The sequence below is a fragment of the Theropithecus gelada genome, chromosome 9 (genome assembly GCF_003255815.1).
Source record: "Theropithecus gelada isolate Dixy chromosome 9, Tgel_1.0, whole genome shotgun sequence".
NCBI classification, from domain to species: domain Eukaryota; kingdom Metazoa; phylum Chordata; class Mammalia; order Primates; family Cercopithecidae; genus Theropithecus; species Theropithecus gelada.
In genome coordinates this window covers 37,933,927-37,950,423 of record NC_037677.1, presented here as the reverse complement: position 1 = coordinate 37,950,423, position 16,497 = coordinate 37,933,927, and the positions used below count along the sequence as shown (strand labels likewise).

The window sequence follows — 16,497 nt, the reverse complement described above, 5'->3', positions numbered from 1 at the left end:
ATATTCAAAAAGAGAATATTCTGCCTTCCACCATTTAAAAAAAAATCCAGTGTCATATAATTAAATCTGGCTTTCTTAAAGTGTGGCAAACTATTTGTAATATTCATCCCACCTCTCCAATCCTTGGTTAACCTCCTCTAATTTTCTTCCATAGCTTTCCAAGATTCCCATCCATCACCCCTCTGCCCAGTGGGAAAGGCGCTAGTGATCATCAGTTCTCACTCAGACTTTAGTCTTAGTTCTGCCTTATGACCAAAAAGCAATACTCCATCCCTTTAAAGAAAGTGCAGAAAAACTTTTATTGGTGAGATTGGGTATCCTCTGTACTTGGGAGAATGACTATTTTTTCTCCGTATAAAGGCAAAAGGAGAAAATTTGGCTCGTTTATCTTTCTTTAATTGAGAAATCTATAATCAATGTGATTTTGTTCAAATTTTACAATCCATGGAGAGTCCTCTAACTTTAACAAGGGATTATTTGAATTGTAGTTCTTGCACCTCGATCATGGACATAAAGACCTTTTATTTCTTTCTGCTTCCTGATCCCTTTCTGTAAAAGAGGAAAGTCCATGCCTTTGAGTTCGCTTGACTTCCTTACCCTGTCCCCTCCTGCATCTTCTGCTTCCTTCATACTTGTTTCTGATCTGAGTAAACTCATTTCCAAAACTGAAGAAATTCATGATAATATTTGAACAGCTGAATTGCTTTAAAATCAGAAGAAAAAAATTAAATATAATTTCACTTGGATTATAGTCATTTTTGTACCAACATTGTTGTAAAATATAATTTTTAATATTTTTTCATGGAGGAAGGAGACTCCAATGAGATGTATATGGACCATGGAAGTCTTGTGGCGCTGCCTGGCTCTTGAGCATCTGCCACCATGTCTGAGTTTAGCTGTCTTATGTTGGTGTGAGTAAGCCCTGAGGTCATGACTATCCTTTGTGGTTGCAGAGAGTAGGGCAAACCTTACTGCCTTCCCTGCTGACTGATTTTGTGTGGAGTCTCCTGATGAAACTCTCTTCACCTGATGATAAAATCGCATCTGATGCAGCATCCATACTGAAATTTACTCTGGAATTTCATGCCGAGAAGGTCACCAGGGTAAGATACTTGACAATAAACAGGAGAGCACAGGGTTTACTCTCTAATGTGCATTTTTGCCTTTATTGTATGTCCACTTCTTTTTATATGTACTTCTTGTCATTGTTCATTATATCACTTTAATATAATGAGGCTTTAGGTTTTTTAAATTTTACTTAGAGATAGGGTCTTGTTCTGTGGCTCAGGCTAGAGTGCAGTGGTGAAACCTTGGCTCATGGCAGCCTCAAACTCCTGGGCTTAAGCAATCCTCCCACCTCAGCCTCCTAAGCAGCTGGGGCTACAGGCATGTACCACCACACCCAGCTAACTTTTTAAATGAATTTTTGTAAAGATGGAGGTCTTGCTATGTTGCCCAGGCTGGTCTCAAATTCCTGGGTTCAAACAACCCTCCCACCTTGGCCTCCCAAAGCACGAGGGTCACAGGCATGAGCCACCATGCTGGCCTGAGGATTTTTTGTGTGAAATATTTCAAGCATACGAACAATTTTAGAGAGTAGGTAATGAATGCTTATCCATCAATCATATTACATCATAATATTTTGCCATATTTGCTTTCAAATTTTTAAAGAAATACATTAATGCAATAAAATAGTATAGCTGTAATAGAAATCCCCTGTGTATCCCTTAAGGAAAGATTTCAAAGACCCTCAGCTCGCCGTAGAGCTGGCTACATAATTTGTGGGGCTCAGTGCAGAATGAAATCTGGGACTGCTTCCTCACAACATAGGAAATAATGTCATTAAATGTGTAAGCACATGCAGTGTTTGCCTTTCCTCCACAGTCTCTCTCTCTCAATTCTTCATGCTGGTTTTATTTGCTATTTAATGTCTTTCTAAGCAAAAAGAACAATTAACATTTTTTAGTCGTGAGCAGATTTTACTATCCATACATATATTGTGCAATGCCAGTTACAAAGGTAAACATAGGAGCATTTAGCTCATGTGCAGAATCACCAAAATAATGCTATTTGTGTTTCACAGCTCACACATGCATATGTATTAAATTCTTTCTGAAAGGATGGAAATACTCCATAAAACTAGCTCAACTTCTAAAATTTCACTTTTTATCATTCACATATCCTACCAACATTCTCTACCCTCAGCTTATTGATGAGTAAGGAAAGCCTGAAAGGAAAATAATTTACGGGCTACCCTTTCTGTTTCCTTCTATGTCATTTTCAGACTAAGTGGGAATTTTTAAAGTAGGTTACAGTTTCAATAAGATGCTTATCTTGTTTTCCCACTGAGCTTCACATCCTGGGTCCCCTGGAATTTTGTGAACACCATATGTGAAGGGGACCATAGGAACAATGGCAGACTCACTTATTGTATCTCCTCTGCTCCACTGTCCCTTTGTATTTGATTTACAAAATACAAAGATAAAATTGTTTAAAAGTTCAAAGTGATAGTGGCAGAGCTTTAAACAAAGTAAGGGTACCTTCTCAGCATGGAGCCTTGCGCAAACACATAGGTCACAGGCCCATGAAACTAGCCCTGATGGTGACATGAGGAACGAACCTCCAGCTCCCTCTCCTGACACAGGAGTGCAAGGTGACTGAAAATGATCTGAGAAGTCTTACTCAAATTCCTAGAGCAGGAAAGGGGAGGCGATGCTTTATATAGAACTGTCAATGCTGCTGCAGATGGGAGCATTCTGTAGGGCAAACACAATCACAGGGAAAGGTGAAGGGCAAAAGTCATCTTACAAAATAGAGCTCTCTTCTAGTGAAGTGGGAAAGAGCACTTGAAGGAAGGCGAGATGAAGCCTTACCAAGTCCCTGAGAGGAAGAGAGACCAAACAGAAAACTAGATGTGTAAAACTAGCCTCTGCTACAGTGAAATCTCTAACCACAGAAAAAAAATGAACAAAATGGGCTCCTCAATTTATGACCCAACCCCAGCTCCCACAAGCAACTGGACTACTGAACACAGTGCATTCTTGTCTTAGATGGGGTTGGGTTCTAACAAGAGTTATAAGGCTAAAAATATCCCTAAAAATCCCCTAAATTCCATATATAGTATATGGGCTTATAATCTCTAAATAATCCTAACACATCAAATATTTCATCAAAATTGAAACAGACTATCATTTTTATAACTGGACATAAATTGGCACAAATTTCTATAATTAAGCACCCAGTAACATAGGTGGCTTGCTTTAGAGGTATCTGCATTTAAAATAAGAAGAGGACAACTAGAAGAAGCTCTAAATCCTATAGTTAAAAAGGTCTATGGAAAAGAGTAGTTTTATATCTCTCATTTCTTGCTCACATTGGAACCTATGTGGTTGGAAAAGTACCCTGCACTTTTTAACATTTTATTTATAATTTTTTCTTTGGTTTGCCATAGAAAGTTGTACAGATAACTGAACTGTATATGATGTAACTGCAGGGTAATGTAAATTTGCATTAACTAATTTTTCAGCTTATAATCTCTGTTAGTCTAAAATTTATGATCCAGGATCACAAGAAATATTTAAGAAGAAAAAAATGCAAAGGATTATTTTCAAGATAAGAAGTGAGATGATCTGGGTGGATTAAATTTGATATTGAATACACAACCACTGATTTGAGACAAATTTCAGATCCAGCTAGAACTCTCCTTGTTCAAGAATGAGTAAAAAGGCAGAAAAATGAAATTAACATGGGACTATGAGTAGAGTTTGCAAGATTATGGGTTGGTGTTTACCATTCTGGGTCATTCCTCTGACACATCATTCATCCCTTCAATATGTGGATTCAAATCATCTTTAACTTTCAAACGTTTCTTTGAAGTATACACTGTAGTTCCATTGCTATTCTGTTCCATTATTTTGATTTTCTTCTTTAAGTACTTGAATTATATGTATGTTTCCTATTCTGAGTTTATTTTTCTTATATAATGAGTTCAACCCTCCCAAAATAAACTTTGAAAGAAATGGACATTTTCCTGCTCTTCGTAAATGCACAGATTTAGTCTTCATCCAAATGAATATTTTGCATTGTGTAGTAACACATATAAATATGCTTTCTACTAGTGCTTATTTGTGTGTTAGTTGCTGCCTTGATAATTCTGAGAAAAAGTGAATTCTTATATCCAAGAAATGCCTTGGTTTAGAGGTGACCATGGAACAGGAGATTCTTGTTTACCTGTGGAATTTCTCTTCCAGGTGTCTAAGATTGTGGATACTATTTATAGGCAATTGTGTGATAACAATTGTATGAAGGATGTTATGTTGCGGGTTATCACTTTGTTATCACGTACTTCACCCAAGAAGGTCATCTTTCAACTTATGGACTACTCAGTTCCAGCAGACGAGTAAGGCCCCCCAACCCTTTGTCCCCTTCCATGAGGACTTGTTCACAGGCTCCACTGTCAGATGGACCTGGGTTTAAACTCTCAACCTACCATAGTCAGGTCTGGTTTCTTTTTTCTGAAAGAGAAAAATGTATTTGTGCATCATGTGGGATGATTGTAAGACTTAAATAATATCATATGTGTTATGCATATCTTTGTATAATACCTAAAACACAGTAGGCCCACAAGAAATGACCAATGTCACTATTATTTATCTGAGGTTTTAAATTGTATTATGTTGCATATCCCAGAGGAACAAACCTCTCCTCAATGTGATAATGGATTTTTATTCCCATTTGTGAATTTACTCATTTTTGTTGAGAAAATAAATTTGTACATGTAGTGTTTTTTCTTGTTTATGAAGGACAGACATAAGATATTTCTACATCCCAATAATAAGCATTAAAATTGGGAGTCCTGTGTCCTTTAACTGTTAGACTGAAATTTATGATCCAGGATCACAGGAAAAGTTTAAGAAGAAAAAAATACAAATGCGAGCTTATGGGACAATATGAACCTAACAGGCACATTAGAAGAGTTTAGAAAAATCACACCACTCCATTTCTACAATTTGCATAAACATTGGAAATCAAGGTACTACTCCCTACCATGAACAGTGTAAAAGGTGGAGAGTTTTATTATGAAGAGGACTTGGGCTTTGGAAACAAATGAATCTGTTTCCATCAACTTTGACGCTTACATTTTATGTGATGTTGTGGAAGTTCGATAAAACTCCCCGAGGCTAAATTTCCTCATCTAGAAAATGAGGAAAGTTCTATCTATAAATGTGTTATGTAGGTTAGTTAATGTCTGTGAAAGGGCACTGAAATAAACAAAAGTCTAAATAAATCACATAACTTTATTTTTCAGACTGAAAGATTGTATTTATTTAGGAAGCTTTAACTCACAAAGTATTTTACTATTCATGAAATTCCTAGAAAGATCTTCATAAGACAATTTACTCATTCAGGAACTAAGCACCCACTTTGTATAAAGTATTACTGGCCCTGAAGCATTTTGTTGAGGAGAGGGAATATATTCACATGCATACAAGATAAAAATTGCCAATAAATCTGGTACAAGCAATATGTGCTCAGGAAGTACAGAAAGCAGGCATAATTTTTTAGGTGAACTTAACCAAAGCTGCTACCAGCAGGTCTAATTCTATCTGAGGACCAAGGTAGAAAAGGCCAGGACATGGAGTGAAACTAAACCAAAGAAACACATGGAACATTTGCTCAGCCAAGAGGTATGAACAAGAAATAAGACAAGGAGACACGGCATATGAGAGTTGATGTCCATGTGATTCTAAGTGGGACCTGGAGCAGGTGGGTAGTGGGTGCTACAGAGCTGGGTATTTCCATATTCCAAGCGATCAGGCACCCAAATGATGAACCTGAACACAGAAAGACTGAGCAATAAGTGTCAGAACCCAGCATGAATTGGCAAGGTCTCAGAAATACATCGGTGCAGAGGTGTACAGCAGTTTGTAAGATAAGCAACAGTAAGACTAATCTTGAAGAGTGTCGAGTACATAGGAAAAGGAGCCAGGGGACTGGAGATTGAGAAGCCAGGATTTTAATAGCATCTGTGTCACTCATTGTGTGACATTTGACAAGATGGCTTACTCTTCTGTGCTCAGTTTTGTTTTTATTTTTGTTATTTAATTAGTTCATTTTTTATTTAGGGTTTTTTTTATTTTTATATTGATCTACTTATTAATTTGTATTCCCATGCCAGTTTTTAAATATTCTATTATTTCTGAACAAACAAAGTCATAAGGCAGGAGTAGCAGAGGAAGTATAGAGTGCAGAAAGCTGATCAGTTCTTGACAGTGAGCTAGACAGATATTTAAATAGCAGTAGAAATGAATTTGCAGACCAGACTGGTATTTTCCATAAGGTTTTATTTAAATCCTTTCTCTGTTTTCTAGGATAAGAGGCTTATGGGATCATTTGGAAATAGGAATCTCAGTTTGCTTTGGACAGGTCTGCAGTGTCTTTGCTATATAAAAATGTAAAACCAAGACTCTTTTCCTGATTCTTGTTATTCTATCAAGTAGGACATAACAAACACGATTCTCATTGTGTGGGGCGGGGCTGTGTTTGCAGCACTCTGATACAGATGTGGCAGGCGGCGGGTTCTGAGGCAAGCGTGGCCCCTCATGTGCTGAAGACAATCTTATTGATACTGAAAGGAAAACCTGGGGAAATGGAGGACACCCTAACGAAAGGAAAACGTCCCTCTCCTGATGTTACCAACTTAATGCCTTTGGCGGTAAATAACACGATGAGTGTTTCTTCTTCTCAGTATTGTTTTCCTGATTGTGAAAAATCCCTATCTGCCCACAGACTCAATCATACTTTCTTAACACAGTCCTCTTCTCATGCATCCATTCATGCAACACATATTTATTGAGTGTCTATTATGTGCTATGCCCTATTATGGAGTTTACATTTTGGTAAGAAACACAGACAATGAACAAATAAATGTCACGTAAGTCAGATGGTATAAAGCTTAAAAGAGATATATAGTGGTGTGGAGGAAAGAAAGGGACTGGCAAGATTTAGGTGAGTTGGTCAGGGCAGACCTCTCTGCTGAGCTGGCATCTAATCAGAGACCTGAATCAGGTGAGGATGTGATCCTTACATATATCTGAGTTAGAGAGTTCTAGAGTGAGAGAAGGGAAAAGTCTCGTATTGATGGACACTTACCTAGTATGTCAGCGAATACAAGGAGGCCAAAGAATCTGAGTGAATTGGGCAAGGGAGATGAAAGCATAGGAGATATGAGAGAAGTAGCCACTGGCTACATCATATAGGCGTTTGTAGCCATGTAAAGACCGAATCTCATTTGTGTCCATCATTTTATTCTCCTGAAAACCAAAATCACCACTCCGGGGAGTAAAGTCTTACAGAGACAGGGTATTATAAAGTTGGCATTGCTTCAAAAATGTGATATGTTGGAATATGTATTTCTACAATGCCAATTACAATCCCTAAAGGCAAAATCCTGAACACCATAATCCTGAATATTGAAATTCCAAAATATCAAAATCCCAAAAGTCTAAAATTTCTATCATCTAATTGAATTCCCAAACTGTAATGACATGTTTGGAATTAGGTGCAATCAAGGCTTCTAAAAGTGAATTTCAAGTTGTCACTAATAAAGTTTGTTTTTTTCCATTCAGTCCAAAGCATTTCTAGAAAAATTCAGATGAGGAGATTAGCCAGGCAATATGACAATGATGAAAACTTTAGTGGTAAAATATGTCATTTGTTTGCATTGACATTCCTTCCAGCTGATGAAATTCCAGGAGCTTTTGATAAATTAAAGCCACATTTGCCTTGAATAAGTCAGAAAAGTTACTGACTGGTTTGAAATTAATTATGTGTACAGTAGGAGAAGACACTTATGCAATGGTGTTGCTGTTCAATCACTAGTATTGTTTTCTTCAAATCTGTGGTCTTTCTATGAGTGCATGTGAAATAGATTTCTGCATGCCAAAACAACATAAAAGCATGGCACAGAAGATGGGAAAATTGAACAGGGAATGCTCGAATTAGTGTATGTCAAACCACAGAAGAATTTCAAAAAGAGTAGCATCACATATGAAATGAATGTGAACATATTCTCCAGGGAGAGCCATGCCCTAAAAGAAAAAATAACAGCCATTCATCATAATAAAGGACTTCAAGATATAATTAATGATCATAAAAGTTGACCAGCTCTTATGAACCACCTCGATGCAGCTGCCCATAATTTATTCCTATTGTTTTTATGTTGAATTTTCTTTTTAGTGTGTTTTTTATTTTCTTTTTAATGTATTTTTCTCACTACTTTAAGTTGTCAGCATTATTTTTTCCAATTTGCTATACTACATATTTCATTTCCTATATTGGAGATAAAAATGGTGTAAAGACTTTTAGAGGGTTCTAATTATTTTTATGCATTTTTTTTTGCAAATTTGTCTCCATGAAGATGCATTGTCACTATATTGACTTTGTGTGTAAGCATTGCACTTATACATAAAAATGTTGAAACTTCCTCAATAAATGAAGTGATGCATTTTTGTATCTTTGCTTTTTCTGAGAAAGATAAAATTTATTGAGATCTCGGCTCTTTGGGTGACTGCATGTGTGGTGGTGATCCATTGGTCTGTCTTGTCAAAAGACTTAGGTTGTCCACCAAGGGATTTCAGATGACCACGGTTATATAAGCTATTTCTTTATGAATGTGGTTTGTCTGCCCATAACTGTTACCCATGTGACTGTTGTTAGTATACCTAAGTGTTTATGTTTGGAAAAATGCGTATATTATTGCCCAATTTATTGTGTAAAATGACCTATGAAGTTTTCTGTCACGTTTTCATGTTTCTCAAATATCATTTTAATTTTTAAGAAAAACTTCCATTTTTGTAGGTACAGAGTAGGTGTATATTTTTATGGGGCACATGAGATGTTTTAATACCAGCATGTAATGTGAAATACATACATCAAAGAGAATGGGGTACCCATCCCCTCAACCATTTATTTGAATTATAAACAATCCAATTACACTATTTAAAAATGTATGATTATTATTGACAGTAGTCACCCTGTCATGCTATTAAATAGTCTTATTTATTCTTTCTAACTATTGTTTTATACCCATTAGCCATCCTCACCTCCCCCATCCCACTAGCCTTTCCCAGCCTCTGGTAACCAATAAATCTCATTTTTAAGAATATAAACACATGTCTTTAAAATTTTTAAATTATTTTTCCCGAGTTATATTTTTGGGAGTTTGGTCTCCCAGGATTTCAATATTCAGGATGATGGCAGTTAGGAATGTGTCTTTTAAGATTATAGCCCAAACCCATACTTCTGATGTGGTGGGTATTGCAGTGGTCAGTATGCCAAATGATCTGTTGGTGACCTGACCTGCCTTCCCCTTAAATATCTCACTTCCCTGTATTGTTTGAGCACAGGAAGGACCTAGGTTATTAGTATGACTGCTCTTCATGGCCACATAGGAAGGGGATCTTAGGAAGGAAGCCCACCTTGGAAACCAGCCTGCATCCCACTGGTTTGGTATCCAGGGTGTTTGTATAGTGCCTTAAGGAGTCCCTTACCATAGTAGGCTTGGCACAGTTCCCAGCTCACAATTGATGTAGCAGCTGTTATTGAATGAATGGATACCCATATATGCTTTAGGTTTTTTTCAAGGAGGCTGAAGGAGGGGTTGCAGAGTCACTCCCTTGCTCCCCTCAGTAAGGTCGAGTGGGTTTAGAGAAAAATGTTTACATTTCTACCTCCTATTTCCTTCCCTTGTAGGCATCCCAGGCCCTGTGCACCTTTCTGCCTCTTGGTTCCTACAGGAAAGCGGTGGCCCAGTTTTTCCCCCAGCTCTTGATGACGCTTATGTTCCAAGTCTTCTACAGCAATGAGCTGAAACTGACACCAAGGAACAATGCTTTGTGAGATAATACTGGTTATTTCAGATTAAATAAGAGATAAGCATCCAGCTGTCAATACTTCTACCCCCTTGGGTTCATATGGGATTCTTTACAGTCCCATGTACAGTGTGTTCATTTATTACAGTTTTCTCTTTTCTGAATGGTAGAATGCATTCAGAAAAGTAACCAGCCTGAGTACCTAAAAGTTAGCTCACCTCCCCTGAGCATGTGTAGCATATAAAGAGCCATGACCACAGAACTCTGTTGATTCCTACCACACTCCCTATCAGATCAGTAAGAGACTACCACAGAAAAGACAGCAGAGCATTAAATCCAAAGTCAGATACGTTTTTGCTCTGCCATTTACTTACTTTCTGCTAGTAACCTCTCAGAGTTATTATACATATAAGATTAAAAATGATGTGCTCAAATGTACTTTGTGAACCGTAAAGTTAATTCATGTTTGGAGATGTGATATATGGGTTTATGACTACATGCAGTTGTCTGTCCACAGAGAAGTTTGGCAATTCCTTTTTGCTCAAGAGAGTACAGTTGATTTTGCTACCCAGCAGAGAAATCTCAACCCAACTGTCTACTATTTACCCTATTCTATATGAAGACATACATCAAAGCATCCCAACTAGATGAAAATATATCCTATTCATTTAATAGAAGAAAATGGATACCTTTAGCAAGTCATTGCATCATTGAACATCTCTTTAAAATTAATCTATCGCAAATAAGCTAGTAATAATAAACAAATAAGCTGTTCTGTGATTGATGCTAGATTTTATGTGCCACAATTTTAATTTAACCCCTATCCCATGTATTGTTAATCAGGGAAGATGAAGGACATTTAGCAATCTTTTTCCTTTGAGACATCCCCTTTCTCAAAACCTATATTCTGCCCAAGATGGGATGAAAAGGCAGGTAATGTGTATTTAGTTTTTTGAATATCACTGACATGTGATGATCTTGCTCTCTTTTGGGGCTTTAGATATGCTCAGGATGCCCTGAGAGTTCTGCTGAATTGTTCTGGACTGCAACAGGTGGATATTACTCTAACGAAGGCGAATTTCTGGGACCAGTTATCTGAAGAGCTGTGTTACTATTATGGAGTCTACTTTATTGCTAAGTAAGGACAGGGGTCTCTGTGTAGGATTCTTGGTCTCTATCCCACCTTCTCCAACTTCCTTCAATAAGCCATGAGGGAACAAAATAGGCATCTATTCCAATTTCCAGATCTCTCTTAATGATATGAGTTGCTATTTGATTTCTACTTCTTCAGTTATTTTGAAGGGTTTTTATTTGTGATTTTTTTTTCCTTTTTCTTGCCCTCTTACCTGATAATATAGATGCCCCATTTTCCTCCCTCCACAGAACAGGTTTCTTTTTTTACAGATACAGAAAACTAGAAGTGAGTTTGGTTTTTTCCCTCTGATTTTAGCTGATTCCTGCACTGCAGGCATCAGTTTTAAATGTGTTTCCACTTGAAAGAGGTCCAATAAAAACCTATACTGAATAAGCCAAATAAATTTGGAAAAGAATAGTAGAAGAACACTTATTTTTCTTGTACTAGAAAGGGGGGGGGGGGGTTTCTAGTTAACCCTTTAGTGAACAGCAAGTTTCTATATTGTAGGGATCAGATTTTCTGATCAAGAATCGAAATACGAGCTGTTGACAACATGACAGACTAAGACTACTTCAAGTTGTGACTGACCCAGAAACTACACTCTTTGTGGTCTATGGGGCCTTGGTGCTTTTATAACAGAATCTCATTTGCAAATAGATTTCAGGGGCACATGCTGTGTAAAAGTGTAGTACATCTGTACCCTGCAAGTTGTCACAAGCTGAATGTCACTCTAAGGATATCTAAGAAGTAACTTTGGATCTTCTTACTCAAACAAAGTGGGGTCCACAGACAAGCAGCAACAGCATCACCTGAGAGTTAAAAATTCAGAATCCATGGCCCACCTTAGACCTACTGAATCAGAATCTGTATTTTCCCAATATCCCCAGGGTGATCTGTTTGCACGTTGCAGTTTTAGAAGCACTGGTTTCGAAGACCAACCAGGAATCTTAAAATGGAAACTTTCTCATGTTATCCTTAGCCATTCTGCCCTTACTGATCTGATCCAGTCCACCATGTCAGGACAAGTGTGAGGCTGTCCACCACCCAAATGTGTTTTGGAGAATGTGAATGGCATAGTGAATCAGAGATAACCACCTCTTTTCCTGAGTAATCCAGGGCGGTCCCAAACTCTCATCGGCATTACAGCATTCAAAGAAAAAGCTTGGTCCAAAACCACAAAGATGACCTGTATGCAGCCATCTTGGACTGAGCACTAAATTTTTATTTTCTCTCCCTTTAGTCGAGAATTGGTGGGAGCTCACACTAAAATAGGGCATTCTGTTCTGTGGCAAAGGATGGGAGAGACAGGAAAGAGAAGTGACATTAAGGAAAGAGGTGTTGACAGGGTTCCAGTTATATGTAATTCTCCAGAGTATGTGTAGAATTCATAGTGGGACTACAATTTATTTAGGGACTATTAAAGAGTATATTTCTTTCTATCTGGGAGGTACAAAATAGAATAATGTTTCTCTCTTTGCCACTATTAGCATAGTGTTTTCTTCTTTGCTAATTCAGTGCCTTATTCTCTTTTACAGAACTCTCAGTGAATATAACTTTCCACAGTTTCCGGAGACTCTGCGTTATCTCTATAAGCTCTCAGTAGAAGGTCCTAGAAGGTCAGAAGACAGTGTCATCGTAGTAATATTCCTCACCGAAGTGAGTTTTGTAGACTGTGAACAGCTGTGTTCTCATTTCCTTTTCTTACCCCAATTTAAATTAAAATTCCAGTTTCTCATATTTTTCCCTCTGAATGTTGGTCCTTACCAAGACTTAAGATCATGAATGATTTCTGAAGTTGGATGGGGAGAGGTGTGGGTTAGATCTGGGTTATGGAAGAGTTGTCCCTTCAGCTTTCACCAGCAGTTGGTTTTTCTCTGTTTCTAGGGGTGTGAATTTTTACAAACACTAATTATATTTTAGTACCAGTTTATATATTTCTGCATGATTGTTAAAGTATATTGAGGGATAATTGGGTTTAATAAAGATGGTAGTTAACATCTGGGATCTAGGCAGTACTTCTGACCATCTAGGGGGAGAAAGGAACTGGCTGAGTAACTGGGTAAAATGAAGATGTAGAACCATATTACTTTGTATATGAATATTGTGCCATGTATTGTAATACTATAATGGAATCAAGCAAATTGACAAACTCTTGTTTACAAAAAATAAAGGCTTTATAACCTGAAATTATCAGAGTCAAATCTAATTGTTTTTCATAAAAATAGTAATATAATAGGCATGTATTACCTAAGGTGAAGTGCCCAATATTTTCAAAATTTGAGGTGATTTCAAACATCATAGTAAAATGGTTAATCAATTATGAAAAGTGTACTATTATACTATACCATCTACTTCTAAAGCTATCAAAAGTATGCATAAATTTAACTGAACATTGCAGTAGTCATCAGTGATTTCAAATATGCTTAGTCTATTTTGACCTCTCATTAATTTTACTATGTGACTCATTATTTTTATTGAATTGACTATGCTTTGCCCAGTGTCTATTATTGGCTTATCAATCTTTAGTTGACTATTTATAGGTGGATTTCTTTTTTTCTCCCAAAAGTTATTGGGGCACAGGTGGTATTTGGTTACATGAGTAAATTCTTTAGTGGTGATTTGTGAGATTTTGGTGCACCCATCACCCAAGCAGCATACACTGTACAATATTTGTAGTCTGTTATCCCTCAGTTCTCTCCCACTCTTCCCCCCAAGTCCCCAAAGTCCATTGTATCATTCTTGTGCCTTTGCATCCTCATAGCTTAGCTCCCACATATCACATAGAACATACCATGTTTAGTTTTACATTCCTGAGTTACTTCACTTAGAATAATAGTCTCCAATCTCATCCAGGTCACTGCAAATGCTGGTAGTTCATTCCTTTTTATGGCTGAGTAGTATTCCATCATATATATACATAATCATTTCTTTATCCACTTGTTGATTGATGGCATTTGGGTTGGTTCCATGATTTTGCAATTGGGAATTGTGCTACTATAAACATGTGTGTGCAAGTTTCTTTTTCAAATAATGTCTTCTTTTCCTCTGGGTAGATATCCAGTATTGAGATTGCTGGATCAAATGGTAGTTCTACTTTTAGTCCTTTAAGGAATCTCCACACTGTTTTCCATAGCGGCTGTACTACTTTACATTCCCACCAGCAGTGTAGAAATGTTCCCTGATCACCGCATCCACACCAACATCTACTGTTTTTTGATTCTTGATTACCGTCATTCTTACAGGAGTAAGGTGGTATTGCATTGTGGTTTTTATTTGCATTCCCTGATCATTAGTGATGTTGAGCATTTTTTCATATGTTTATTGGCCATTTGTATATCCTCTTTTGGGAATTGTCTATTTATGTGCTTAGCCCACTTTTTGATAGGATTGTTTTTTTCTTACTGATTTGTTTGAGTTCGTTGTAGACCCTGGATATTAGTCTTTTGTCAGATGTATAGATTGTGAAGATTTTCTCCCACTCTGTGGGCTGTCTGTTTACTCTGCTGACTGTTCCTTTTGTCATGCGAAAGATCTTTAGTTTAATTAGGTCCCAGCTATTTATTTTTGTTGTTGTTGCATTTGCTTTTGGGTTCTTGGTCATGAAATCCTTGTCTAAGCCAATGTCTAGAAGTTTTTTTTCCAATGTTATATTTTAGAATTTTTATAGTTTCATGTCCTAGGTTTAAGTCCTGAATCCATCTTGAGTTGATAATTGTATAAGGTGAGAAATGAGGATCCAGTTTCATTCTCCTATATGTAGCTAGCCAATTAACCCAGCACCATTTGTTGAAAAGGATGTCCTTTCTCCACTTTATATTTTGTTTGCTTTGTTGAAGATCAATGGGCTGTAAGTATTTGGGTTTATTTCTGAGTTCTCTCTTGTGTTCCATTGGTCTATGTGCCTATTTTTGTACCAGTACCATGCTGTTTTGGTGACTATGGCCTTATAGTATAGCTTGAAATCAGGCAATGTGATGCCTCCGGATTTGTTCTTTTTGCTTAGTCTTGCTTTGGCTATGAGGACTCTTTTTTGGTTCCATATGAATTTTAGAATTGTTTTTTCTAGTTCTGTGAAGAATAATGGTGGATTTTGATGGGGATTGTGTTGAATTTGTAGATTATTTTTGGCAGTATGGTCATTTTCACAATGTGGATTCTACTAATCCATAAGCTTGGGATGTGTTTCCTTTTGTTTGTGTCATCTATGATTTATTTTAGCAGTGTTTTGTAGTTTTCTTTGTAGAGGTTTTTCAACTCCTTTGTTAGATATATTCCTAAGTATTTTATTTTATTTTTTTTTGCAGCTATTGTAAAAGAGGTTGAGTTCTTGATTTAATTCTCTGCTTGGTCGCTATTGGTGTAGAGAAGAGCTACTGATTTATGCACCTTAATCTTGTATCTGGAAACTTTGCCAAATTCTTTCATCAGTTCTAGGAGCTTTCTGGAGGAGTTATTAGGGTTTTCAAGGTAAATGATCATATCATCAGCAAACAGGAACACTTTGACTTCTTCTTTACCAATTTGGATGCCTTTCATTTCCTTCTCTTGTCTGATTGCTCTGGCTAGGACTTCAAGTACTATGTTGAAGAGGAGTGGTGAGAGTGTATTGTTCCTTGTATTGTTACAATTCTCAGAGGGAATGCTTTCGACCTTTCCCTATTCAGTATTATGTTGGCTGTGGGATTTTCATAGATGGTTTTTATTACATTAAGCTATATCCCTTGTATGCCGATTTTGCTGAGGGTTTTAATCACAAAGGGATGCTGGACTTTGCCAATTGCTTTTTCTGCATCTATTGAGATGATCATGTGATTTTTGTTTTTAGCTCTGTTTCTGTGGTTTATCACATTTATTGACTTGTGTATGTTGAACCATCCCTGCATACCTGGTATGAAACCCACTTGATCATAGTGGATTATCTTTCTGACTTGTTGTTGAATTCATTGAGCTAGTATTTTGTTAAGGATTTTAGTATCTTTGCTCATCAAGGATATCGGTCTGTAGTTTTCTTTTTTGGTTGTGTCCTCACCTGGTTTTGGTATTAGGGTGATGCTGGCTTCATAGAATGAATTAGGGAGGGTTCCTTCTTTCTCAATCTTGTGGAATAGTGTCAAAAGGATTGGTACCAATTCTTTTTTGAATGTTTGGTAGAATTCTGCTGTGAACCCATCTGGTCCTGTACTTTTTTTTGTTGATAATTTTTAAATTACTGTTTCAATCCCTCTGCTTATTATTGGTCTGTTCAGGGTATCGAATTCTTCCTGATTTAAGCTGGGGGTTTACATTTTTCCAGGAATTCATCCATCTTTTCTAGATTTTCTAGTTTATGTGCATAAAGGTGTTCATAGTAGCCTTGAAGGATCTTTTGTATTTCAATGGTGTCTGTTGTAATATCTCCTGTTTCATTTCTTAGTGAGGTTATTTGGATTTCCTGTCTTCTTTTCTTGGTTAACCTTTCTAATCATGTATCAATTTTGTTTATCTTTACAA

The 16,497-nt window shown here is 37.0% G+C and overlaps 1 protein-coding gene across 1 annotated transcript in view; it reads left to right on the top strand.

Moving 5' to 3' along the window:
- MROH9 (maestro heat like repeat family member 9) overlaps positions 1–16,497 on the top strand; it is a 146,913-nt gene that overhangs the window by 40,253 nt on the left and 90,163 nt on the right. Inside the window, exons 10-15 of the mRNA XM_025397421.1 lie at positions 954–1,103; positions 4,251–4,399; positions 6,550–6,715; positions 9,754–9,896; positions 10,873–11,010; positions 12,543–12,663. Of these exons, the coding sequence (XP_025253206.1) occupies positions 954–1,103; positions 4,251–4,399; positions 6,550–6,715; positions 9,754–9,896; positions 10,873–11,010; positions 12,543–12,663 (867 nt within the window). The remainder of the gene's footprint in view (positions 1–953; positions 1,104–4,250; positions 4,400–6,549; positions 6,716–9,753; positions 9,897–10,872; positions 11,011–12,542; positions 12,664–16,497) is intronic.